This window comes from Aspergillus eucalypticola, assembly GCF_003184535.1.
Source record: "Aspergillus eucalypticola CBS 122712 chromosome Unknown BO83scaffold_10, whole genome shotgun sequence".
Classification (NCBI taxonomy): Eukaryota; Fungi; Ascomycota; class Eurotiomycetes; order Eurotiales; family Aspergillaceae; genus Aspergillus; species Aspergillus eucalypticola.
Window position 1 is genome coordinate 842,067 of NW_020290284.1, and position 18,501 is coordinate 860,567.

At 51.0% G+C, this 18,501-nt stretch overlaps 7 protein-coding genes across 7 annotated transcripts; 3 read left to right on the forward strand and 4 right to left on the reverse strand.

Annotated features, from left to right (window-relative positions):
* Positions 1–330: 330 nt before the first annotated feature.
* BO83DRAFT_444021 (putative choline transport protein) lies at positions 331–2,174 on the reverse strand (the record flags this gene model as incomplete). Its single annotated transcript, XM_025536478.1, has 5 exons — positions 331–465; positions 548–781; positions 844–1,118; positions 1,172–1,511; positions 1,574–2,174. 5 exons carry the CDS (start codon positions 2,172–2,174, stop codon positions 365–367), a joined length of 1,551 nt encoding a protein of 516 aa, XP_025389012.1. The 3' UTR covers positions 331–364.
* A 1,061-nt stretch (positions 2,175–3,235) lies between these two features.
* On the reverse strand, positions 3,236–5,333 carry BO83DRAFT_359634 (MDR family MFS transporter; the record flags this gene model as incomplete). Its single annotated transcript, XM_025529366.1, has 6 exons — positions 5,051–5,333; positions 4,691–5,002; positions 4,100–4,623; positions 3,729–4,050; positions 3,499–3,641; positions 3,236–3,427 (listed from the first exon to the last, which is right to left on the reverse strand). The coding sequence occupies exons 1-6, from the start codon at positions 5,202–5,204 to the stop codon at positions 3,236–3,238; spliced, it is 1,647 nt and encodes a 548-aa protein (XP_025389013.1). The 5' UTR covers positions 5,205–5,333.
* Positions 5,334–5,985: 652 nt separating this feature from the next.
* BO83DRAFT_18877 (putative glyoxalase family protein) lies at positions 5,986–6,980 on the reverse strand. Its single transcript, XM_025526531.1, has 3 exons — positions 6,551–6,980; positions 6,290–6,492; positions 5,986–6,159 (listed from the first exon to the last, which is right to left on the reverse strand). Exons 1-3 carry the CDS (start codon positions 6,682–6,684, stop codon positions 6,083–6,085), a joined length of 414 nt encoding a protein of 137 aa, XP_025389014.1. The 5' UTR covers positions 6,685–6,980; the 3' UTR covers positions 5,986–6,082.
* A 760-nt stretch (positions 6,981–7,740) lies between these two features.
* On the forward strand, positions 7,741–10,082 carry BO83DRAFT_444030 (MFS transporter; the record flags this gene model as incomplete). The annotated part of the gene is made up of 4 exons (XM_025536479.1): positions 7,741–8,523; positions 8,587–9,573; positions 9,637–9,768; positions 9,830–10,082. The coding sequence occupies exons 1-4, from the start codon at positions 8,204–8,206 to the stop codon at positions 10,080–10,082; spliced, it is 1,692 nt and encodes a 563-aa protein (XP_025389015.1). The 5' UTR covers positions 7,741–8,203.
* Positions 10,083–10,943: 861 nt separating this feature from the next.
* BO83DRAFT_444032 (SUR7/PalI family protein) lies at positions 10,944–12,219 on the forward strand (the record flags this gene model as incomplete). Its single annotated transcript, XM_025536480.1, has 3 exons — positions 10,944–11,353; positions 11,407–11,874; positions 11,938–12,219. The coding sequence occupies exons 1-3, from the start codon at positions 11,234–11,236 to the stop codon at positions 12,217–12,219; spliced, it is 870 nt and encodes a 289-aa protein (XP_025389016.1). The 5' UTR covers positions 10,944–11,233.
* A 395-nt stretch (positions 12,220–12,614) lies between these two features.
* BO83DRAFT_377946 (uncharacterized protein) lies at positions 12,615–15,014 on the reverse strand. The gene has a single exon (XM_025531126.1). It carries the CDS (start codon positions 14,892–14,894, stop codon positions 12,684–12,686), a length of 2,211 nt encoding a protein of 736 aa, XP_025389017.1. The 5' UTR covers positions 14,895–15,014; the 3' UTR covers positions 12,615–12,683.
* Positions 15,015–16,370: 1,356 nt separating this feature from the next.
* BO83DRAFT_18993 (sugar phosphate isomerase/epimerase family protein) lies at positions 16,371–17,905 on the forward strand. The gene has a single exon (XM_025526537.1). It carries the CDS (start codon positions 16,662–16,664, stop codon positions 17,793–17,795), a length of 1,134 nt encoding a protein of 377 aa, XP_025389018.1. The 5' UTR covers positions 16,371–16,661; the 3' UTR covers positions 17,796–17,905.
* Positions 17,906–18,501: the final 596 nt, after the last annotated feature.

Genomic DNA, 18,501 nt, shown 5'->3' on the forward strand with positions numbered 1-18,501 from the left:
GTTATCTACTTATCTGATCAAAGTCGATGGGATCAAGTCGGCCGGGAAGTTCTATCGAACGAATTATCAAAACCCATCCACTGATCTCTCTTCCCCACTTACCGGACGGTTGGGGCTCGGAATCGTTCCGACGGGGTGTATGTCGCTACCATTAATCTTTGAAATTCCAAGTAGATGTTTACTAGTAGGAGTAACGGTAGATGTTGAAGTGAAGTATAGATGAGATTGTATAATTTCGAATCGGCTTTGAAATCATTTGGTTACGAAGACCAAACTACTATCTACTATCATACTTCAGTGGAAAATAACGATACAGTCATTGTGTCTCATCAATCATCAGTCAAGTTACATACAAGATAGTAAACTAGATATCTAAGCGTGGCCCGTGATAATGCCTTTTCGCATAAGCAAACCAGTTCCCTACGCCCAAGATCAACATAACGACTAGCACGACGGAAGCGTAATCTAAAGCAATTTTCAAGTGTTAGGAAAGCGTACTCCTTATCATAAAGCAGGTAGATAGTAGGAAAGTAGAAGAAACACGTACTCATGTTACTCCCCGTAACGGGAAACTCCGTCGGAAAGCAAAAGAAGATCGTCAGAATGAAAGCCCAGATAACGCAGACAACGTTGCAAACGTAGCCTAGTACATTAGGAACTTTAAATGGGCGGTCTGGAGGAAGGTAACGCGGATTCCGCCCGCCAACGAGGAGAAGAACTGCTGGGATGGCGTAGGAGATTTGGGCTACCACGACAGTGGTGCTGATAAAAGCGTTGAATGCTGTTATTTCTATGTTAGATCCTATGTAGAGGATGATCATCTGGGCAAAGGCTTAGGCTTACCTGTTGTTGAGCAGACATAGACAATCCCGACCAGAAGCACTGCCACACCATCAAGGATAATGGCCCAAACGGGGACTCCGAGCGTAGGGTGTATAGAGGAGAGAAAGGAGGAAAAGAATAGAGCGTCATCGCGGGCAAAGGACCATGTAAGTCGAGAGGCAGTCTGATGGACTGCGTTGAGTGCCACGAAGGAGACGACAAACAGTGCAGCCATGAAGACGGTCGCAGCTGCTGGGGAGTGAGTGGCTTTTTCCCAGATGAAGTAGATTGGAAACCTGTCGGTTTCCGGTAAGTAACTTTTCTTATTCAGGACTTGTGGCATACGTACCCCGTGGAGGTGGTTAGAGATGCTTCGATGTTGTCATAGCTGTATAGGATGGCGATGGCAAAGGGGAAACCTGTCAAAAGCCCCACTGTCACTGTGACGAGCATCGCCTTTGGCACGATGCGTGCGGGTTCGAGACATTCCTCTGCGAGGTGGAGTGCGGCGTCGAGTCCGGAAAACATGAACTGAGGCGTTGAGAGTCCTGTCAAGAAGGAGACGCCGTCCGGCCAGCCGCCTGAACCGTTGACGAACTGACTCCAAGTTTTCGAGGTGTTGATATGTGCGGAAGAGCGTACCGGGCAGGTTATGATAATAGCTAGGAAGGTTGAAATGGACAAAATGACTGCATGATGAGGAGCAGTGTATCAGTATTGTCTTCTGCAAATTGGAAGGGAGCTAACTAACAGCCTAGGTTGTAGACCCAGAGAGTCTTGTTGGTGAGGAAGATGTTGTAGGTGACCATAACTGCGTTCAGCAGTTGGTATACTAGGAAATAGTGCCAGCTTTGGGCTTCATATGAGGGCTGCCACCGGATGACAATAGCCATGAGTGCCTCTGTTCCGGCCAGCGCAATAGAGGCCCCAAGGGTAACCCATGCAAACACTGCAGCCATGCCACTGAAGTAAGACAGGCCACGGCTCCATCGTTTAGACGCCAGGATGGAGGTAAAATGGTACTGGCCACCAGCAGTGGGGTACACGCTGGCCAGTTCTGCCAAGGTAACCCCGGTACAGAACATGGCAGCAGTAACCAGTAGAATGCCATACAGTAGGGAGACTGCGCCGCCCGACTGAATTGCGATAGCAAAGCTCGTGGCTATGGCCACCCAGCTATTCGTATTGTTGTACCCCAGGGCAATGATACTGACTATGCTGAAGTTTCGCTTCAGGTGCATGTCCGGGATGCCCGTAAGGGCAACCTGCCCCTTGTCCATGTCGACTTCAAGGTCTGCCGATGCGGCATACCCGGGTTTCGAGTGCGAGACCTTGGTATTTTCCGACTCCATGGCCTCTTATGTTGTCTGCCGTGTGATGGGGCACTGCAGAATCAATATACTTCAAGTGGAGGATCAGCCATCTTATGAATCCTTCCTACGATGATGGCCCTAGCTCCGCGTCCCCAGAAGGGACCTTGACAGATGTAAACCTCGATTACGATAAGCATCCCAGGTCGATAAGATCAAAGCGGTGGAGACTGATTTTCCTTGAATCAACCTATTCATCCAGGCCCGATACGGATGACTGATGACTGATACCCAAGATATCCCGGAACGCTTATCGAATTCCGAGACCTGTTATCACGTCCCGTCCAACGAAAAGGGAGTAAAAGCAAGACCATCCCCAGATTAAGGTTAGGGACATCCATCATAGCGGAACTAAGGCGGAATTGCTCATGAACTGGAGGTGATCGTCGACGATCGTGCGGGGGAAAAATGCGGCTAACCATGCTATAGCGTCGTGGAGCTTGCCCTATATCTCCAGACTCGCCGCCAGCGCTGTCAGGAGGGTAGCTTCCCCGCAATATCCCGGCAAAGAGAGTTTGGCGTTTATGGCATCTATTGGTGTTTCACTGCGGTAATCCATGGTGTGGGAGCTGCCTCAGAGTAGCTTTCCTCGGTAGACGGGGCTTTCTCCGCATTGCGGAACGGATCCTGCTGGGCGCATGGGATAGATTGAACATCTAGAACCCAAGCCGAAGCGGGTAATTAAAAGGGCATGATTGCACTAGAATCCAAAAAGAGTGTATTTATTCAAGTCTGCTTTTTTGGCGATTGGACGTCTCCTTCATAACCAGTCAGCTATCTGGTACGTCCAAAAAGACCATCCTGTATGGGTGGTCTCAAACAAAAAGTTCCTGGCCCCTTCTCTCGTGAGCTAATTGACATCTGTCTAGTTCTAAGTTTGCGAAGCCGCGTCCCCCAAGTTCAAGCTGGCGGTCATTTGTCCACCAGACCTACCTTCCCCGAGAGTCGCCACTTCGGCCCCGCATCTCATCCAGGTACTGGACGGTCCGCGTTCCAAACGGCCTGTTTTTTAGAAGCGAGCCAGCGTGCGACTTACGCGTAATCTACGCCTCGCTGGAGCGATGAAGGCCCTTTCCGCGAGTGAAGAGTGCCGCTGTAGCAGCAACGAATCCAAAACACGCTGACGCCAAGAACGACAGTCGGATGCCCCGGTAGTAGACCATCCGCGCAGCCAGCTGGATCTCTGGTGGCAGACTATGGATGGCAGACACTGAATGTCTGATGTCGTCGATAACCTGTGCGAGTAGCATAACACTGATCAGCCATTGTTTCAGGATATTAGTAAATCCACAGGGAGGAGAGTTACTTTCCATTTGTCAGGTATTCCACTCAAGGCCTCAGCGAGGCCTGAGCGCAAGGTGTTCTGGATGATCGTGGACGTAATGGCGACGCCCCACACCGTACCCATCGAACGGACCAAATAGACGGTGGACGCTGAAACGGCATGGTCTGACAAAGTCAGTCAGTTAGTTTAACTGTTTATTCAGAAGCTCCCCTCTGTCAAAGGAAAGGGAAGTGGCGGCAAGGTGCTCATACCCGCGTGATCGAATGCGGCAAGAAACGTGAACAAAATCCCTGGGTAAGTGATGCCTTGTCCAAGACTGGCGGGGATCATGGCCACGTAGTACTTCCACTCTGCGTCGTTGAACTGAAGAAGCATCACAAGTATGTTGCCAACGCACATGAGAAACGAGCCTGTACGGACTAGGTAGGCCAGTTTACCCCAGCGCGACATCACGTAGCCAGAGATCACACCACCAATCGGAGTAGCCAGAGATGGTACAGCAAGTCGAGCACCAGCTTTAGAAGGGGAATCCAAAAGGATTACCTGAAACAGTAATGGAAGCGTGAAAAGGAACTTTGACAGTCAGCAGTGAACTGGGATACCTGACAGAAGGGTCGCTCACCGCATAGGCAGCCATTCCCACACAGACATTGGCAACCTGCGTAGCAACAGGCAGAACGCCTTTCAACATTCGAGGGGGGATCAATGGAATCGCAGTTGTCCTCGCTTCGATGAGTACGAAAAGGCCCAGTGATAATATACTGGCCACGAATGACAAGATCACCCATACGCTGGACCAAGGGAGCTCATTTCCACCCAAGCTAAGACCAACCAACTGCGTTGAAAGTCCAACAATCAGAGCACAAGCTCCAGACAAATCGACATATTTCCAGATTGTCCGCAGACTTCTGCCTTCACTGGCAAACTTGTCTTGCGTTGGAAGATTCAAAACAAGATGACCCGTAACCAGAGCTAGAAAGCCGACTGGTACTTGTAATAGAAAGCACCAGCGCCATCCCACTGAATCGACAATGGTTCCTCCAAACGATGCGCCGCAGATGGACCCGAATCCATGCATGACGTTCTGTACGGCCTGATACATTCCGCGACGGCGGAAAGGAATGAGATCGGAGTTGATTATAGTAGCTGAACCATGTTAGTCACTCGTCTGGGAGGTTGACAAGTGAGAGGGGGGAGATTTGCGAATGTATACCCATTGTCATCAAGCCTCCTCCGCCAATGCCGGTCAGCGCTCTCATCAGATTCAGAAAGACGATATCTTTAGCAATCCCACAACCCAGGCAGCCGATCATGAAGGTTATTGTCGCTGTAAAGAAGGAGGTCCGGCGACCGAAAATGTCTGAGAAGCGACCATATAGTGGCTGGAATGCGGTACTAGTAATTAGATAGGAGGTTGTGAGCCACGAGGCGGTGTTGGCTGCGTTGAATTCGGAACTGATCACAGCATAGGTTGAGGCAGTGATGGTGCCGTCGAAACCCGACAGGAATACATTCGACATGATTGCTGGCAATGGGTTAGACCCCTCCTTTCATGGGTCAAGCGACAACCAACCTAGTTGAATCCAGACAAAGCCTACTGGAGGCTTCCAGAGGGCTTCAACATCGGGACGCAGCAAGGGCTGCTCCTCGTGCGGTGTGGGCGGTTTGGTGCCAGAATCGTCTCTGGCCATGGCATCGGTGGAGGATCGCTCGGAGGAAGCACGCATGGCTGGTTCGAGTGCCTTTTCTTTCGCCGTCTCTGAAGTGGCAGCTCGAAGAACTTTGCTCGTGCCCCTCTGGGTACCTGGCAATAGATAAACTGCATCGACACACAGACCCTCTTTGTGGGGATCGGCTTGTAGTGTGTAGCGGCTATGGCGCAATAGCGCAAGGATGTTGCTCACGTATGGTACCCGCTTTACCCTTAGCGAGGCTCCACCGTCGGCAGTGACAGTGACAGGGAGCACGCTGGGCTGTCAGCAAACAATTATTCCGTTTGCACCTATCAAGTCTTGCTAAGTACTGCAGATCCCTCGAGGGGCGGCGTCAACGCCGGAAAATCGAATCATAGTACTACTCCGCTACAACTAACATTAATCAATCTTCTTCCGGGGAGACCTGCTAACACAAACATATAAAGCAACTCTGGTCGACCCCCGTACGGTGTACTAGTTCACCAGAAAGATTCCCGGATTGATCTCATTTCTCCAATCCTTCAGATCAGCCTTTCATTAAGCTCGATTCATCATCCCTTACGAGAGAGACAAATGGGTGTGTCCTTCGCCAGGCACGGGACAATATTACAACCATCGTGTCGTGATGAGCTACATATCTTCGATGTATCACTGCCATGACCTTGCCTTGACTGGGAGGCAAATCGATATATCGCTTGGGCCAAAGTTCGTCTCGCATTCGTTCATCGGATCTCTGATAGCCGACAATAGGCTACCCACACAGGTATCGAGTCGAGGAGTCTACATGGGCGTACGGTGAAGAGGCCAACTGCAAGACTCTGGAGATGCACGCTCATTGTTCCACTGAAACTCCATCTTTCACTTATTATCGTGTTGCTAACAAACAGAAGGGTTCATCTCAGTTATTCATGTCATAGGGTAAATTCCAGCCGGTTACCCGCAAAGTCTCTCGCAAAAAACCGACTCGGATATTCGATGCCCTGGGCACCTACAATGAGAAAATCAAGGTCAGCGGGTCATTAGATGAAACCAATTCGAACGGTACAGCAGGATAGAGCCGCATTCGCCAGAGAAACACCATTTCTAGAAGTGAACGAAGAGCGAGCAGGATAACATACCCGAGTTTTGCGCCCCCGGCTCATCAGCGTGCAAGGGAGCAGCATCGCCCCCTCTCTGATGATGTTCCCAGATACGCTGCTGCAGAGTCAACAGATGGTCCGGAGACCCAACTTTCAGGCAAGCGTGACGGTCGGAATGCAAATCGCTGTTGGAGCCAAAGGCTACATGAATCTGCTGGCTGCCATCCGGCGTGAGGTTGAACCTACGGCAGATTAACCACGACTGGCCCATCTTACAAAGCGAGATTTTTATTGGCCTACCATAGAAGGGTTCCTTTCTGTAGATGGGGAACCGGAGCTGATGGCAGACCCAGGGTGTTTGTGTAGAATTCCTCCGCCCGGTCGAGGGTGCCTTCCGGGACTAGGATGTTAACGTGATGGAGACCAGTAATCATATTGGCACACTTAGTTGATCTAGATTCTTTATTTCTTTATTTGGGACCACCGAAGATGCGGGGAGAACAGCAACAGATAAAATTAAAGAAGACGTGGGATCATTACCCGGGCGGGTTATTGTTGTTGTTGTCTGGATGGATCGGAATCTGATTTCCTGGCCGGTGAGGGGTTGGGATTCCCCGCGGGGTAAGAGACCACTACTACTCTTACTTAGAATAGTTGTCTTGTCTTTTATTTTCCCTTATCATATCATTCGCACAGATATGTTCCTACACCCTCATCACCTTCCAAATCGCACGTTCGATCATTCTTGATTCGATGCCATGATTGGAGTCAACCAGTCAACCAAGTTAACTACTAGTTAACTAACTAACTAGTAGTTAATTGTTGTTAGTCATTAACTAAGTTAATCAGTGATCGAAACTCCTACAAATAAACGAGGGCTTGTGATTTCATTGTATTTTTTTCAGAGTGCGCAACTGGGGACTTCATATTCCACCAGAAATGTGGCCTATTTGAGAGGCAGTGGGCAAGAAAAGATGTTCACATTGCTCTCCACGCAATTATATTCCAACTGTAACAATCAGTGCGATGCCGATTGCCGGTCGGAAGCGGAACTCGTTCCGCACTCCCCCCTTTTATGGTTTTGCCGGCCGGCATCGCAACAACAATCGATCGTGTCGCACTTTTTCCCCCAACAATCCATTTGTCCGTCTGACGTGGGCATCATATGATCTCTTTACTGACAATGATCCAGATGTACAGGTAACTGCTAGACAGTGTATCGAGAGGGCAAGCATGGGTTGGGCTTGGTCTTTCATACCTACCGCTACACCGATATCTTTTTTCTGCGACGGAAACCATCCCGACGAGAAGTCTCGGGCTGGGCCCGGCTCTCCTAGTCGGTACAATAGGACTAGTCCCCGACGATGGGGAATGTTCGATAACGCCATATTATATGCGTCCGAATTTTGGAGAGCCTAATCCATGGCTTGGAGACCCGGTTTGGCTTCCCGACCACTTCTCTCGGCTACGCCACTGCCCGAATTGAAAGTTTCCTGATTTTACTTCCCGGGCGGGCACAGAATTACTACCATCTATGACCCATACACGCACAATTTGATAGCTACGTACCTAGATGATCTGATGGTCCGCTATCAAGGCTTATACCAGTTCGTATATGCAAAGCGCCATAGCTGCTCCGTCTTATCCGGGACAGCCCCAGGGAATCCTCTATCCACCCACTCGGTGGATCTAACGCTTCTGGCTGAGTGGCCGATGCTCTTCCTTGATGACCCACTAGAGCATTTGGTTTCCGCCCAAAGCTGGGTGAAAGAAAGAAAAAATGAATAGCGAAAATTTGCAGGGCTTTTTTGGGGCCAACAAAGCCCATATTCATAATTATTTAATATTAGTACCATGTATGAACCCCGTGTGCGCTAGCTGACCTCCTTCCTTTGACTGTTTCAAGCCTCTCGGTTTGCCCACCCTCCAAAGTGTAGAAGGTGATTTGTGGTCATGGTTCGACTCCATGATGCAGACCGAGCCGGAGACGACGACTCGTCCATAGCGGACGGTATCTCCCTATCCCGTCGCCGCTACTCGCGGGGCGGACCACCCGGCGATGACAGCATCGAGCTCGAGCGAATCAACACCTATCGTCTCCAACAACAACTGACTGTTGGATCTCGAGGAAGTCGCATACCGCAAGACCAATGGTTGCCTATTGGGGCAGGCAAGCCGTATCCCCCGCCTCTACCGGACTCTGAGGCATATGTGGTCGAGTTCGAAGGCGCGGATGATCCGATGCATCCCCACAACTGGCCCATGAAGAAGAGGTAATGCAACACAGCTCACCTGCCGGACTTGTATATAGCTTGACGGTTGCTGATGCCATATAGGGTCATGCTTGGATCACTTCTCACCTCCTGTGCCCTAGTGACCGCTTACGGCAGTGCAGTGTTTGCCACCGCGGCTTCAGGTGCCCAGAAAGAGTTCGGCTTTGGTGAAGAAGTTGCGGCTCTGGGAACAACTTTGTATGTTCTAGGGTTTTCGGCCGGCCCGACAGTGTGGGCGCCTAGTTCCGAGTTGCTTGGCCGGCGATGGCCGCTGTTGCTTGGGATGTTCGGCTTCGACCTCTTCATGATAGCCACTGCTACCGCCAAGGATACCCAAACCCTAATGCTGTGCCGTTTCTTTGCGGGTTTTTGTGCAGCCAGTATCATTGCTCTGGTACCTGCTAGCCTGTCTGACGTCTTCAACAACCACCAACGTGGTGTCGCTATTGCCATGTACACTATGTCGGTTTTCACCGGTCCTTTCACAGCCCCATTCATCGGTGGATACACAGCGTCTAGCTATCTTGGCTGGCGATGGACGCTATACGTCCCTGCCATAGTTGGGTTCTTCTGTCTCGCGTTGATAGTGTTCTTCACCACAGAGACCTATGCCCCAATCATCCTGGTTCAAAAGGCAGCCATTCTCCGGCGCCAGACACGGAACTGGGGCATCCACGCTCGCCAGGACGAATTGGAGATTGATTTCAAAGAATTGGTTACCAAGAACCTGGCGCGTCCGTTCCTTATTCTGTTCACTGAACCCATTGCGTTTCTGCTCACGCTCTACATGTCCTTCATCTACGGATTGGCCTATGCGCTGCTGGAAGCTTATCCTATCGTCTTCGAAGGTACTTATGGCATGACCGGTGGTACTGCAGGGTTGCCCTTCATTGGGCTCATCATCGGTGAGATCGCGGGCAGCACATTTGTTCTGTCTTTGTCAGGACAATACTCGCGGAAGTTGGCCGCTAACAATTACGTCGCGGTACCCGAATGGCGTCTGCCCCCTTGCATCGTTGGTGGTGCTGTGTTTGCTGGTGGGCTGTTCTGGTATGATTGTCCCCATGCGATGTAAGACGTCGGACCCGGTGGAAATACTGATAAGCGATACAGGTTCGGTTGGACTGGATGGAACAGTAACATTCATTGGATGGCACCCACGGCTGCTGGTGTGGCTGTCGGCTTTGGCTTGACTTCCATCTTCATGCAGTGCTTCAACTATATTCTGGACACATACTCAAAATTGTGAGTACATCATTATACCCCCCCTATCTAACGACCCTTGGATTACATGCTAACGAAGCAGTGCGGCATCTGCGTTTGCGGCCAATACCATGATGCGATCCATGGTGGGTGCCGTCTTTCCTCTCTTCACGCGACAAATGTTTAACAATCTGGGCATTCAATGGGCCGGCACACTGCTTGGTTGCATTGCTGTGGTGATGATTCCCATCCCGTTAATGTTCTATCTTTTCGGTGGCCGTCTTCGGCAGAAGAGTAAATTGGCCCCTGTGATGGATTTGATGCCGCCCGTTGAAGACGATATCAAAGAGGCGTAGGTAAATAGCTTTAATCCTGGGCTTTGCTGTAGATATAATACTTAAGATAGACACATAGTTATAATTACTTCCGAACTCTGAACACCTGTTTTACAGATATCAAAGAATGTAAGACCTAGGGGCTAACGCTCCAATCCTTCATTGTCCATCAAAGCCATCTATGCGCTCATAATCCAGAAATGGCTGTTAGACGGTCTCAGAAATGGCCTCGACTGAGCGAATAGCATGATCCCCAAGTACGGTCTGTCTAGAACTATGTCACCAGCTTTGCTGGCATCCACCTCTGAAACATTATCAACTCGGAAGATTGGACCGACCACACAAGCGACGTTATGAATCGTCGAAACCTGTTTCTCACTCTGTAACAACATACTTGGGCTCTATCTGGAGAATCTTTGTGTAACCTGAGAATATATGGAGCTTCCAGGTACTTGGGTGCCTCTCGCATACCAATCAGTGGTGCAGGGAATGTAGCTCCCGGGTAATGACCCCAGGATAAGCTTTCCATGCTTCTCGGCTGGCTTCGGGAGTAACCTTCTACTCTCTTTAACGGTCTTGTGACCCATTGACTGGAAAAAGGAATACTAATGTACCATTAGATCGGGACTTGGGCAAATCGAAATATAGCCAGTGCTGACTCTCTATTCAGCACCAGCGGCAAGATCATACGCAATGTGCGCTTTCTGATAAATCAATCCCATCACGCAGGCTACAAATTGCGTGGCTGGGTATGGATCCGGAGACCTTTCACTCCCTTTAATGAAGACTCTACGCAGCGCCTACCCGTACACGGCTGCACTTACCAAGGTTCTAGCTCACTGATTGTGCGCCTTCGTCCTCTGAAACAAGGGTAGAGGCATGGCTAAACATTCCCAGAATTCGGTGGCTGGGAGCCAAAGACGGCAGTGGATAATAGTCTATAATATCGTAGGCGAGACTACACGCCAGCTATCTACGGTGTATAAGATCATCTTTTCCTGCAGTATCACCTTACTCTGAAGCATGACTCGTGCTTTACCTCGTGTTTCTTGCCTCATGAAAAGAATCGTCGATGCTTTATTGATCCAGCAGAGGGAGATCTGCAATCATACTCACCCTTATAGTCACTAGTATACTAGCCTAAGAGAGAACTAACCGAACACGACACTACCATGGGCTGCCTCCAGATCTTCCTGCCTGGCATCTGCTCCTGCGTTGCCTTCTTGCTAGGCATTCTCTCTCTCTTTGCTGGCAGTCAACGCCAGTTTCTACCACAGGCAGACCTTTTAACCGTAAGTAGAAAGTATTACCTATTCCATCATACACCACTGATGCCTTCTTCAAGTTACACACAGGAGGAGCCGGCGGACAAGGTGCTCCCGATTACTTCTCCATCTACACCATGTCCTACTGCACGGGGTACCAAGAAACATACATATCAGACGAGACCACCAATGCCACATCAACCAAAGACGAGATCATTGACTGTTCCGACCGCACTGTGTTGTTCACCTTTAACCCCGGCGAGGCCATAATAAAAGCCATGGGCACCCCATCAGGCAGTCTCTCCCCGGACAGCTGGCCGTCCTGGATAACAGACGATTTCGAGGCGTTAACTCCGACCAACACCGCCATGATCTTGCTCATGATCCTTGGAACTACCGCATCCGCTATATCCATCGGAATCCGCATCTGGACGGTCGTGTGTGCACGAGCATCGGAAAATAGCAGGCCGCCCATGTACCCTGGGAGGCCGGCATCTAGCTTCGATCTTGATATTCCGCCATCTAGTATAGAATTTCTTGCCTATCTGGTTAGTTCTGAGGTATAGCCCCTTATATCACCTTGGATTGCTAATGTCATGTCTACTTTGCAGGCGAGCCTTCTCACCTTCGCAATCGCTTCCATTATTGCTAGCGTCATCACAACCGAGTTTGTGAAGTTGATTAACAAGTCCGGCAGTGGATATGGAGTCTCAGCGACGACGGGGACGTCGTTCATGGGGATGGTCTGGACAGCCGCGGTGCTGCAGGCTCTTACCACGACTAATAGTCTCGTTGCTATTCTCCGCTATCGTGCTCAGCATTGTCGGTGTGATTGGGATGAGTCGGCGTCATCTGAGTCGGTGGAGCAGAAGCCACTGGTAGGAGGGGAATGATTGTCTTTGCTTGTCTTGGTGTTAACCAGTCTGATCATTTGGTAACAACTATGTGTGTTCGCATATCCCACATTCACACTATGTATTCATTATCATATAAATATAGCCTTGTTCGGAACTTTCAACGTAGTTTGGATTTAGCAAATTCTCTCACATCCAGTATGAGCTGCATATTCTGCGATTGACTGGGGTGGACGAGCATTTAAGACAGAATACACACACATACTATGAACCTCGTGTACTCCGAAAAGGCGACACGTGCCACTCACCTGACAGCGCCGACGATGCCTCCTCCTGTCTTTCATTTTCTGCTACATTCTTCTGCTTATCTTATACCTTTTCAGAACGTGTCTCCTAATCAAGTACCTTGACACTATTGCAATCGAGAAATAAGATTTCTATTCAAAATGTCCTAACTGCTCTCACTGATTTTCTATCACGCCATCGATCTAACATCAATGACTCTAGAATACATCACCCGACAGAATCTCCTCGCGCGATCCCAGATGGAATACCGGGATATGCTGCACGGGCGCAGGAACCTTGACGACCTGTCCTCCCGCATACGTCTCATTCGTCCACCAGTACGTCCAAGGCTTAGTATTATTCTCTCCCGTCTGCGGCAGATACACAGGCCACTCAGTGACGTTCGGCAAGGTCACTGGAGAGACTAGGAGACGTGGACCAAACATGTACTGTTGAGTGGTGTAGTTGCTGTTCGACGACACCAGCTGAGAGATATTCGGGTCGGTCTTCTCAAAATCCATGTACAACGGGCGCATGATACTGCGACCGGTGAGGTGGAATTGGTTGAAGATGGACTTCAGGTAGGCGCCCAACTGGTAGCGCAGGTGAATATACGAGACAATGATGGGTGTATTGCTTGCACCATAGGACCACGGCTCATTGGCACAGGTGTAGGCGTCCTGGAAGTAGCAAACACGACTACCGTGAGTGCGCATGAACGGCAGGAAGGTTGTCCAGGCCAGCCAGCGCACATACAACTCCCGGAATTCGGGCGTGTCAATGTTTCCACTCCACCAAACTGTCGAGTCGACTTCGAAGCCGCCAGCATCGACGGTCCACCAACCCCAGCCTGTTGCTGCGGCGGACAGACCACTGGCGACCTGCACTGCCAGTGTGTCCCAAACAGAGGTGGTGTCTCCAGACCAGATCATGCTGCAGAACCGCTGGGATCCGATGTATCCGGACCGACTCAGGGAGACGTGATCGCAAGCGCTTCCTTCCTTGGTGTCTGTGGCATTGCGGAAGCCTTCTTCGATTGCCTGCTGATGCGCCCAGGGGTACAACTTACCCACACCGAGCTGTGTGCCAGCGGCGTAGTTCACGTTCGGCAGGGTAAACGGAATGGACTCAATGTATGTGCTCTGGCCGTTGTTCTCATAAGCCTCGCCCAACGCTCCGCCATCGGCCTGATCAATCCAAAAGTTCTTAATACCCTTGTCGTAGTAGTTTTTCTTCAGCATGCTCCAGAGGAATTTCCGCGCCGAGGGGTTGGTGGAGTCATAGTTCCGGATGTATGATCCGTTCCAAGAGTCAGTGGTACCAGGGCCGTCGCGTGTGGCTGAAAGCAGACCGTTCGCCTGCAGGGCTGCGTAATTGACACTGTCATCGGCAACACTGGGCCATAGCGACGCCATCATTTCGGCTCCGGTCAGATTCTTGACTGTCGCCGACATCTGCGCGACATTGGGCCACAGGCGCGGATCGAGCGCCCAGTCACCCTGATGAGCCCACGACTGGTAGTCAATAACGATCATGGACACTGGGATGTCTCTATCATGGAAGTTCTGAGCCAGCAGCTCCACCTCCGTTTGGTTCTCATATCGTAGCTTGGACTGGATGTACCCGAGAGAAAAGTCGGGTGGGGTCGGTGCCCGTCCTGTCAAGGCCGAAATCCGCTGCTGCAGAGTGTCGTAATCACCTGGCTGTGCGGCGACGATTACATAGTCGACAAGCGTCGTGGACGCCGCGGTGAACTTGGTGCGCAGGCTTCCAAACTCCATACGCCCCTCGGCCGGCATGTTCCAGATAAAGGCATAGCCTTTGTTGCTCATGAAGACTGGGGTAGGGATGTGGCTGTTGAAGTTGACCAAGTCGATAACGGAACCCTTCTTGTTGATCATATGATCTTGTTGCGTGCCCGTGCCATAAATCTGCTCATCCGGTGTCGCACTGAAGGAGAACTCGGCTGAGAATTCGGCCCCAGGTCCCGGCCAGTAATAGTACCGGGGGTTGAGAGACTTCAGCGGAGCATATTCGTTTGTGAGCAGGGTCTCACTCCCATCATCATTGACGCGGTAGAAGGACAGGCGGTATCCGGCCGTGGTGCCACCCCAGCCAGTGGTGCGCAGGATGATATTGCCGTTGCGCAAGGTGCGAGGCTCCGTGCCGGTTGTTGCGGTGTCATAGCTCATGCCATGTGCGGTGTCCTCATAACCTTCAATCGGGGGATCATAGATGAAGCTAATCTCGTTGCCCGAAGGCGGACGGAAGGGCCATGCGCGGACGCGGAATCCGTCGTACCCAAACGGCTGGATGAGGATGGTCTCGAAGCCATGCTGGATACGGAGACCGGTAGAGTTGGGGGCGAAATAGGTTGCTGCTGCTGCCTGGACCAGGGCCCCTAGGGCCAAAAAGGAAGAAAAATACATGATTCGGGTCTTCTATGTCGAATTCATGATACGGCCGATGGAATTGATGCCCGCGTTCCGTCAATGCAGGGGCAAGTGCTCTTCGCTCTTGAGATGTCTTCGATGACGATTTAAATAGGCATCGCCCCGAGATTTAGCCGATTAGGCTAATTGCATTCTACGCAGTTGAACAGGCCATTATTTGAAAGGAATCAGTCGTACGAGGGGGTGCAGTAGTGGTCCAACGGTGGGAGATGCTAACCGGGGATGATGGAATGGGCTGTGGAGATCGAGATGCGGAGAGAAGTCGAGAACGGGAAAACAGGCTAACTAGTGGACGGCGATCCACTTGGTCTGGCGACCCTTCCGGCGGAGGGGAGAGAGCCCATTATTGTCTAGAATGGCCAATGTGACCATCATTGAACAGGGAGGGGCATGACAGAGGATGATTTGGCTGGGTTCATCACACCATGTTTTCTACACTCGTGCTGGTCCTGTTGGGTTAGGGAAGGGTTATGAACCAACAAGGGATCATGACGGGGAGGGGAAGTCGGGAAGAATGAGAAGAGGTCCACATTGTTGTTGAACCTCTTCGCGGTGATCGATCCAGGGTCTGTTTCCACCTGGGAAGGGAAAGCACTGCGCTATTTGATTTCCCTGTCTACTGTCAATCTCGCCAAGCAGATTCATCATTGTCATGGCCCGTCTTCAGCGCCGAACTACCTGGCTGTTGGGACCTATGCAGACTATTGGCAAATGGCGATCTACACGCCGCACGGAGCTGACCGAAGCAGTGCCTTACATTCTTTCCAGGATACAATTATGGCACCCCACCGGGATTGCTCGCTCCAGAGTGGCGGGGAAATCTCAATCCGCCATGCAGATCTGACGTGTCTTTGCATCGGTCGCATTGACTTCCTACGGTGCCGGTTCTTCCGACACCGATGCTCGTTGAGCAGGTCTTAGCGGCCGGTTCTCGCAGAAGGGGGACGCAGGCCCGTTTTCTCGGTGGTCAATTAATCAATATTGACAATCCATTCATCTCCGGGCAGGGATTTGAATGGTTCAACCTAGGACCGATGCGTCTACCTTGTCCGACACCAAAGGCTGCTAGTAGCAAGGAGCGAGCTTATATGAGCGGACAGGGAATGATCAATAGTTGGCGTACGGTATTCAAAGGTAAATGGACAAAGTATTTAACATAATAGAATGACTCTAGGGTTTATGACTGGGCAGGGACAGGCAAGTGCGGTTCACTGGGGGATAAAGTTTACTCCCACCTCGAAGACAGCGGAAGATGCCGACAGCCCCTGTCAGCATCACAAAACGACTTCATCCGTAACCAGCCAGAGAAAGCCATGCCATGTTGCTAACCCATGCCTTCCTTAGATGGATAAATTTTTGTGTTGATTTATCTCAAGTATCGCAAGTGTGCAACCTGAACAACATGAAAGCAACACCAGCCCCTCGCGGTGGCGATGGAGGCATATTTCAAACTACCCATGGATTGAGTATCGCTGACGTCAGAGGTACCTTCCACAAGTTCTAGATATGGCCCAGGAGTTTGGAGAAGCTAAGTATCATACCCCAGCATATATCCCCAGACTCCTGGATGATCTTTGTGGGGATAGGGGTTAGCCACCCTAGACGGGAAAGCCTTCTCCCCGCAATTCAGAGCAGAAAGATTATCCGGACTAAGGATGACTCGATGCTTTTCTCTTCACTACCCGAGTATCCCACCTCTCTCTTCCTTGCAGGAACACCTCTCCATTATTCTATACAACCATCATGCCTATCGCCTGGCCACCTACCTCCATCCCCAACGAGTTTGGCATTGCCACCCTCTCTCTCGGCAATGCCATTCACCATAAACTCCAACCCCGCCTCGAAGCCGCGGCGAAAGCGGGTTACCGCTGGATCGACCTCTTCGACGAGTGTTGGGCAGCCTACCTCGAGGAACATGGACTTACTGGTGATCAGCTCTGGGAAGCGACCCCTGACAACTTGCGGATTGCCCGTAAGCTCGGCGACCTAGTCAAGTCACTAGGTATGCGTATCGCATGCACCCAACCTCTACGCTGCATTGAAGGTATCAAAGATCCAGCGGAGCGACGAGCCACGTTGGATCTTGTTGCGAAACGCTTCCCGTTCATGCGTGCCTTTGACACGGATCTTGTGTTCATGTGTGCGAACATCCGTACCGATACTGGCGTCACCTCCGACCTGAAAACAGTCGCGCGCGATCTCGCAGAACTAGGCGATATGGCCAAGGCATACTCCGATGCAGATGGCGGTCCTCTGCTGCGCATTGGCTACGAGGGTCTCTCCTGGGCGGTGCGAAATACCTGGGCATCCACCTGGGAAGTTGTGAGAATGGCTAATCGCCCCAACGTGGGTCTTATAATTGATGCATACAACGTGCTGGGTGTGGAATATGCAGATCCGTACAATCCCGCAGGCCATGGCCGCATCTACCCGACTGTGGAGGAGTCCACCGATGTGCTGTGTGCATCTTTATCGTCCCTGGTAGCTTCCGTGCCTGGAGACCGCATCTTCTTCTTCCAGGTGGGTGACGCGGAGCGTATGGATCCAAAGAAATTCCTCCCGCCGACAGACCCCAAGATTCCTGCCCTGCTACCGTGGTCACGCGGGCATCGGTTGTTCCCGTTTGAATCAGAGCGCGGGGCGTATATGCCAGTTCATCTGGTTGCAGCCGCAGTGGTGGCGACTGGATACAAGGGGCCAATGTCTCTGGAGGTGTTTAACAATTCGCTAAATGTTCCGGGTGAGCAAGTTGCCCATGAACATGCGGAGCGGGGGATTTCAGGGCTTCGCAAGCTGGCCGAGGCAATTACTCAAGTCCCAGCGTATTGGGAAATGTGGCAGCAGGGAATCAGGACCATGCGGCAGGGCCGTTTATAGACGTGCAGCGTGACTATCACTGATACCAACACAATTAGTATATATCAGTTTTCAAAATATTTAGCGCCTGAAATTTGATCACACAAAGCTTGTCGTCACACACACTAAGATTCTTGCGAGATGCTAATAAACCACTATTCTTCGTATCGACCTGCACCCTACAGTTCATATATCCACGATAACAAATGCCCACAGCGACAGCCACAAAATCAAATTTCAAATAACACCCCCAACTACAACCCACTCCCTAGCCCTCCTCTGCCTCCTCCTTCTCCTCTTCTTCCCCTCTTCCACATCATCTCCTCTCCCCTCCCTCTTCCCATGATAATCCTTAAGCCTACTGGGATGCCAAAGCAACAACATAACCATAACCAAAAACATCAACAACCCATTAAACACATACATCCACACCTCCTTCCTCTGCAACATCCCCGTCCTTCCCTGTGCAAACTCCACAACCCTGAACACGCAGCGCGCTATTATCAGCATGTCCACAACATACAGCACTCTCAGCAACTGTCGCCATGGGGGAGTGCGACGACGACGAGGGTGATGATGACGGTGTCTACTGCGCGTCCGCTGCGGCGGGTATGGACGTTTGCTCATCCGCGCATCAAACACCCCCGAAGCGAGAATGAATAGCCCAAAGAAGATGACTTGTGCTATTAATCCACCGATAATTATCCAGTTACCGAGTTTTTGGCGG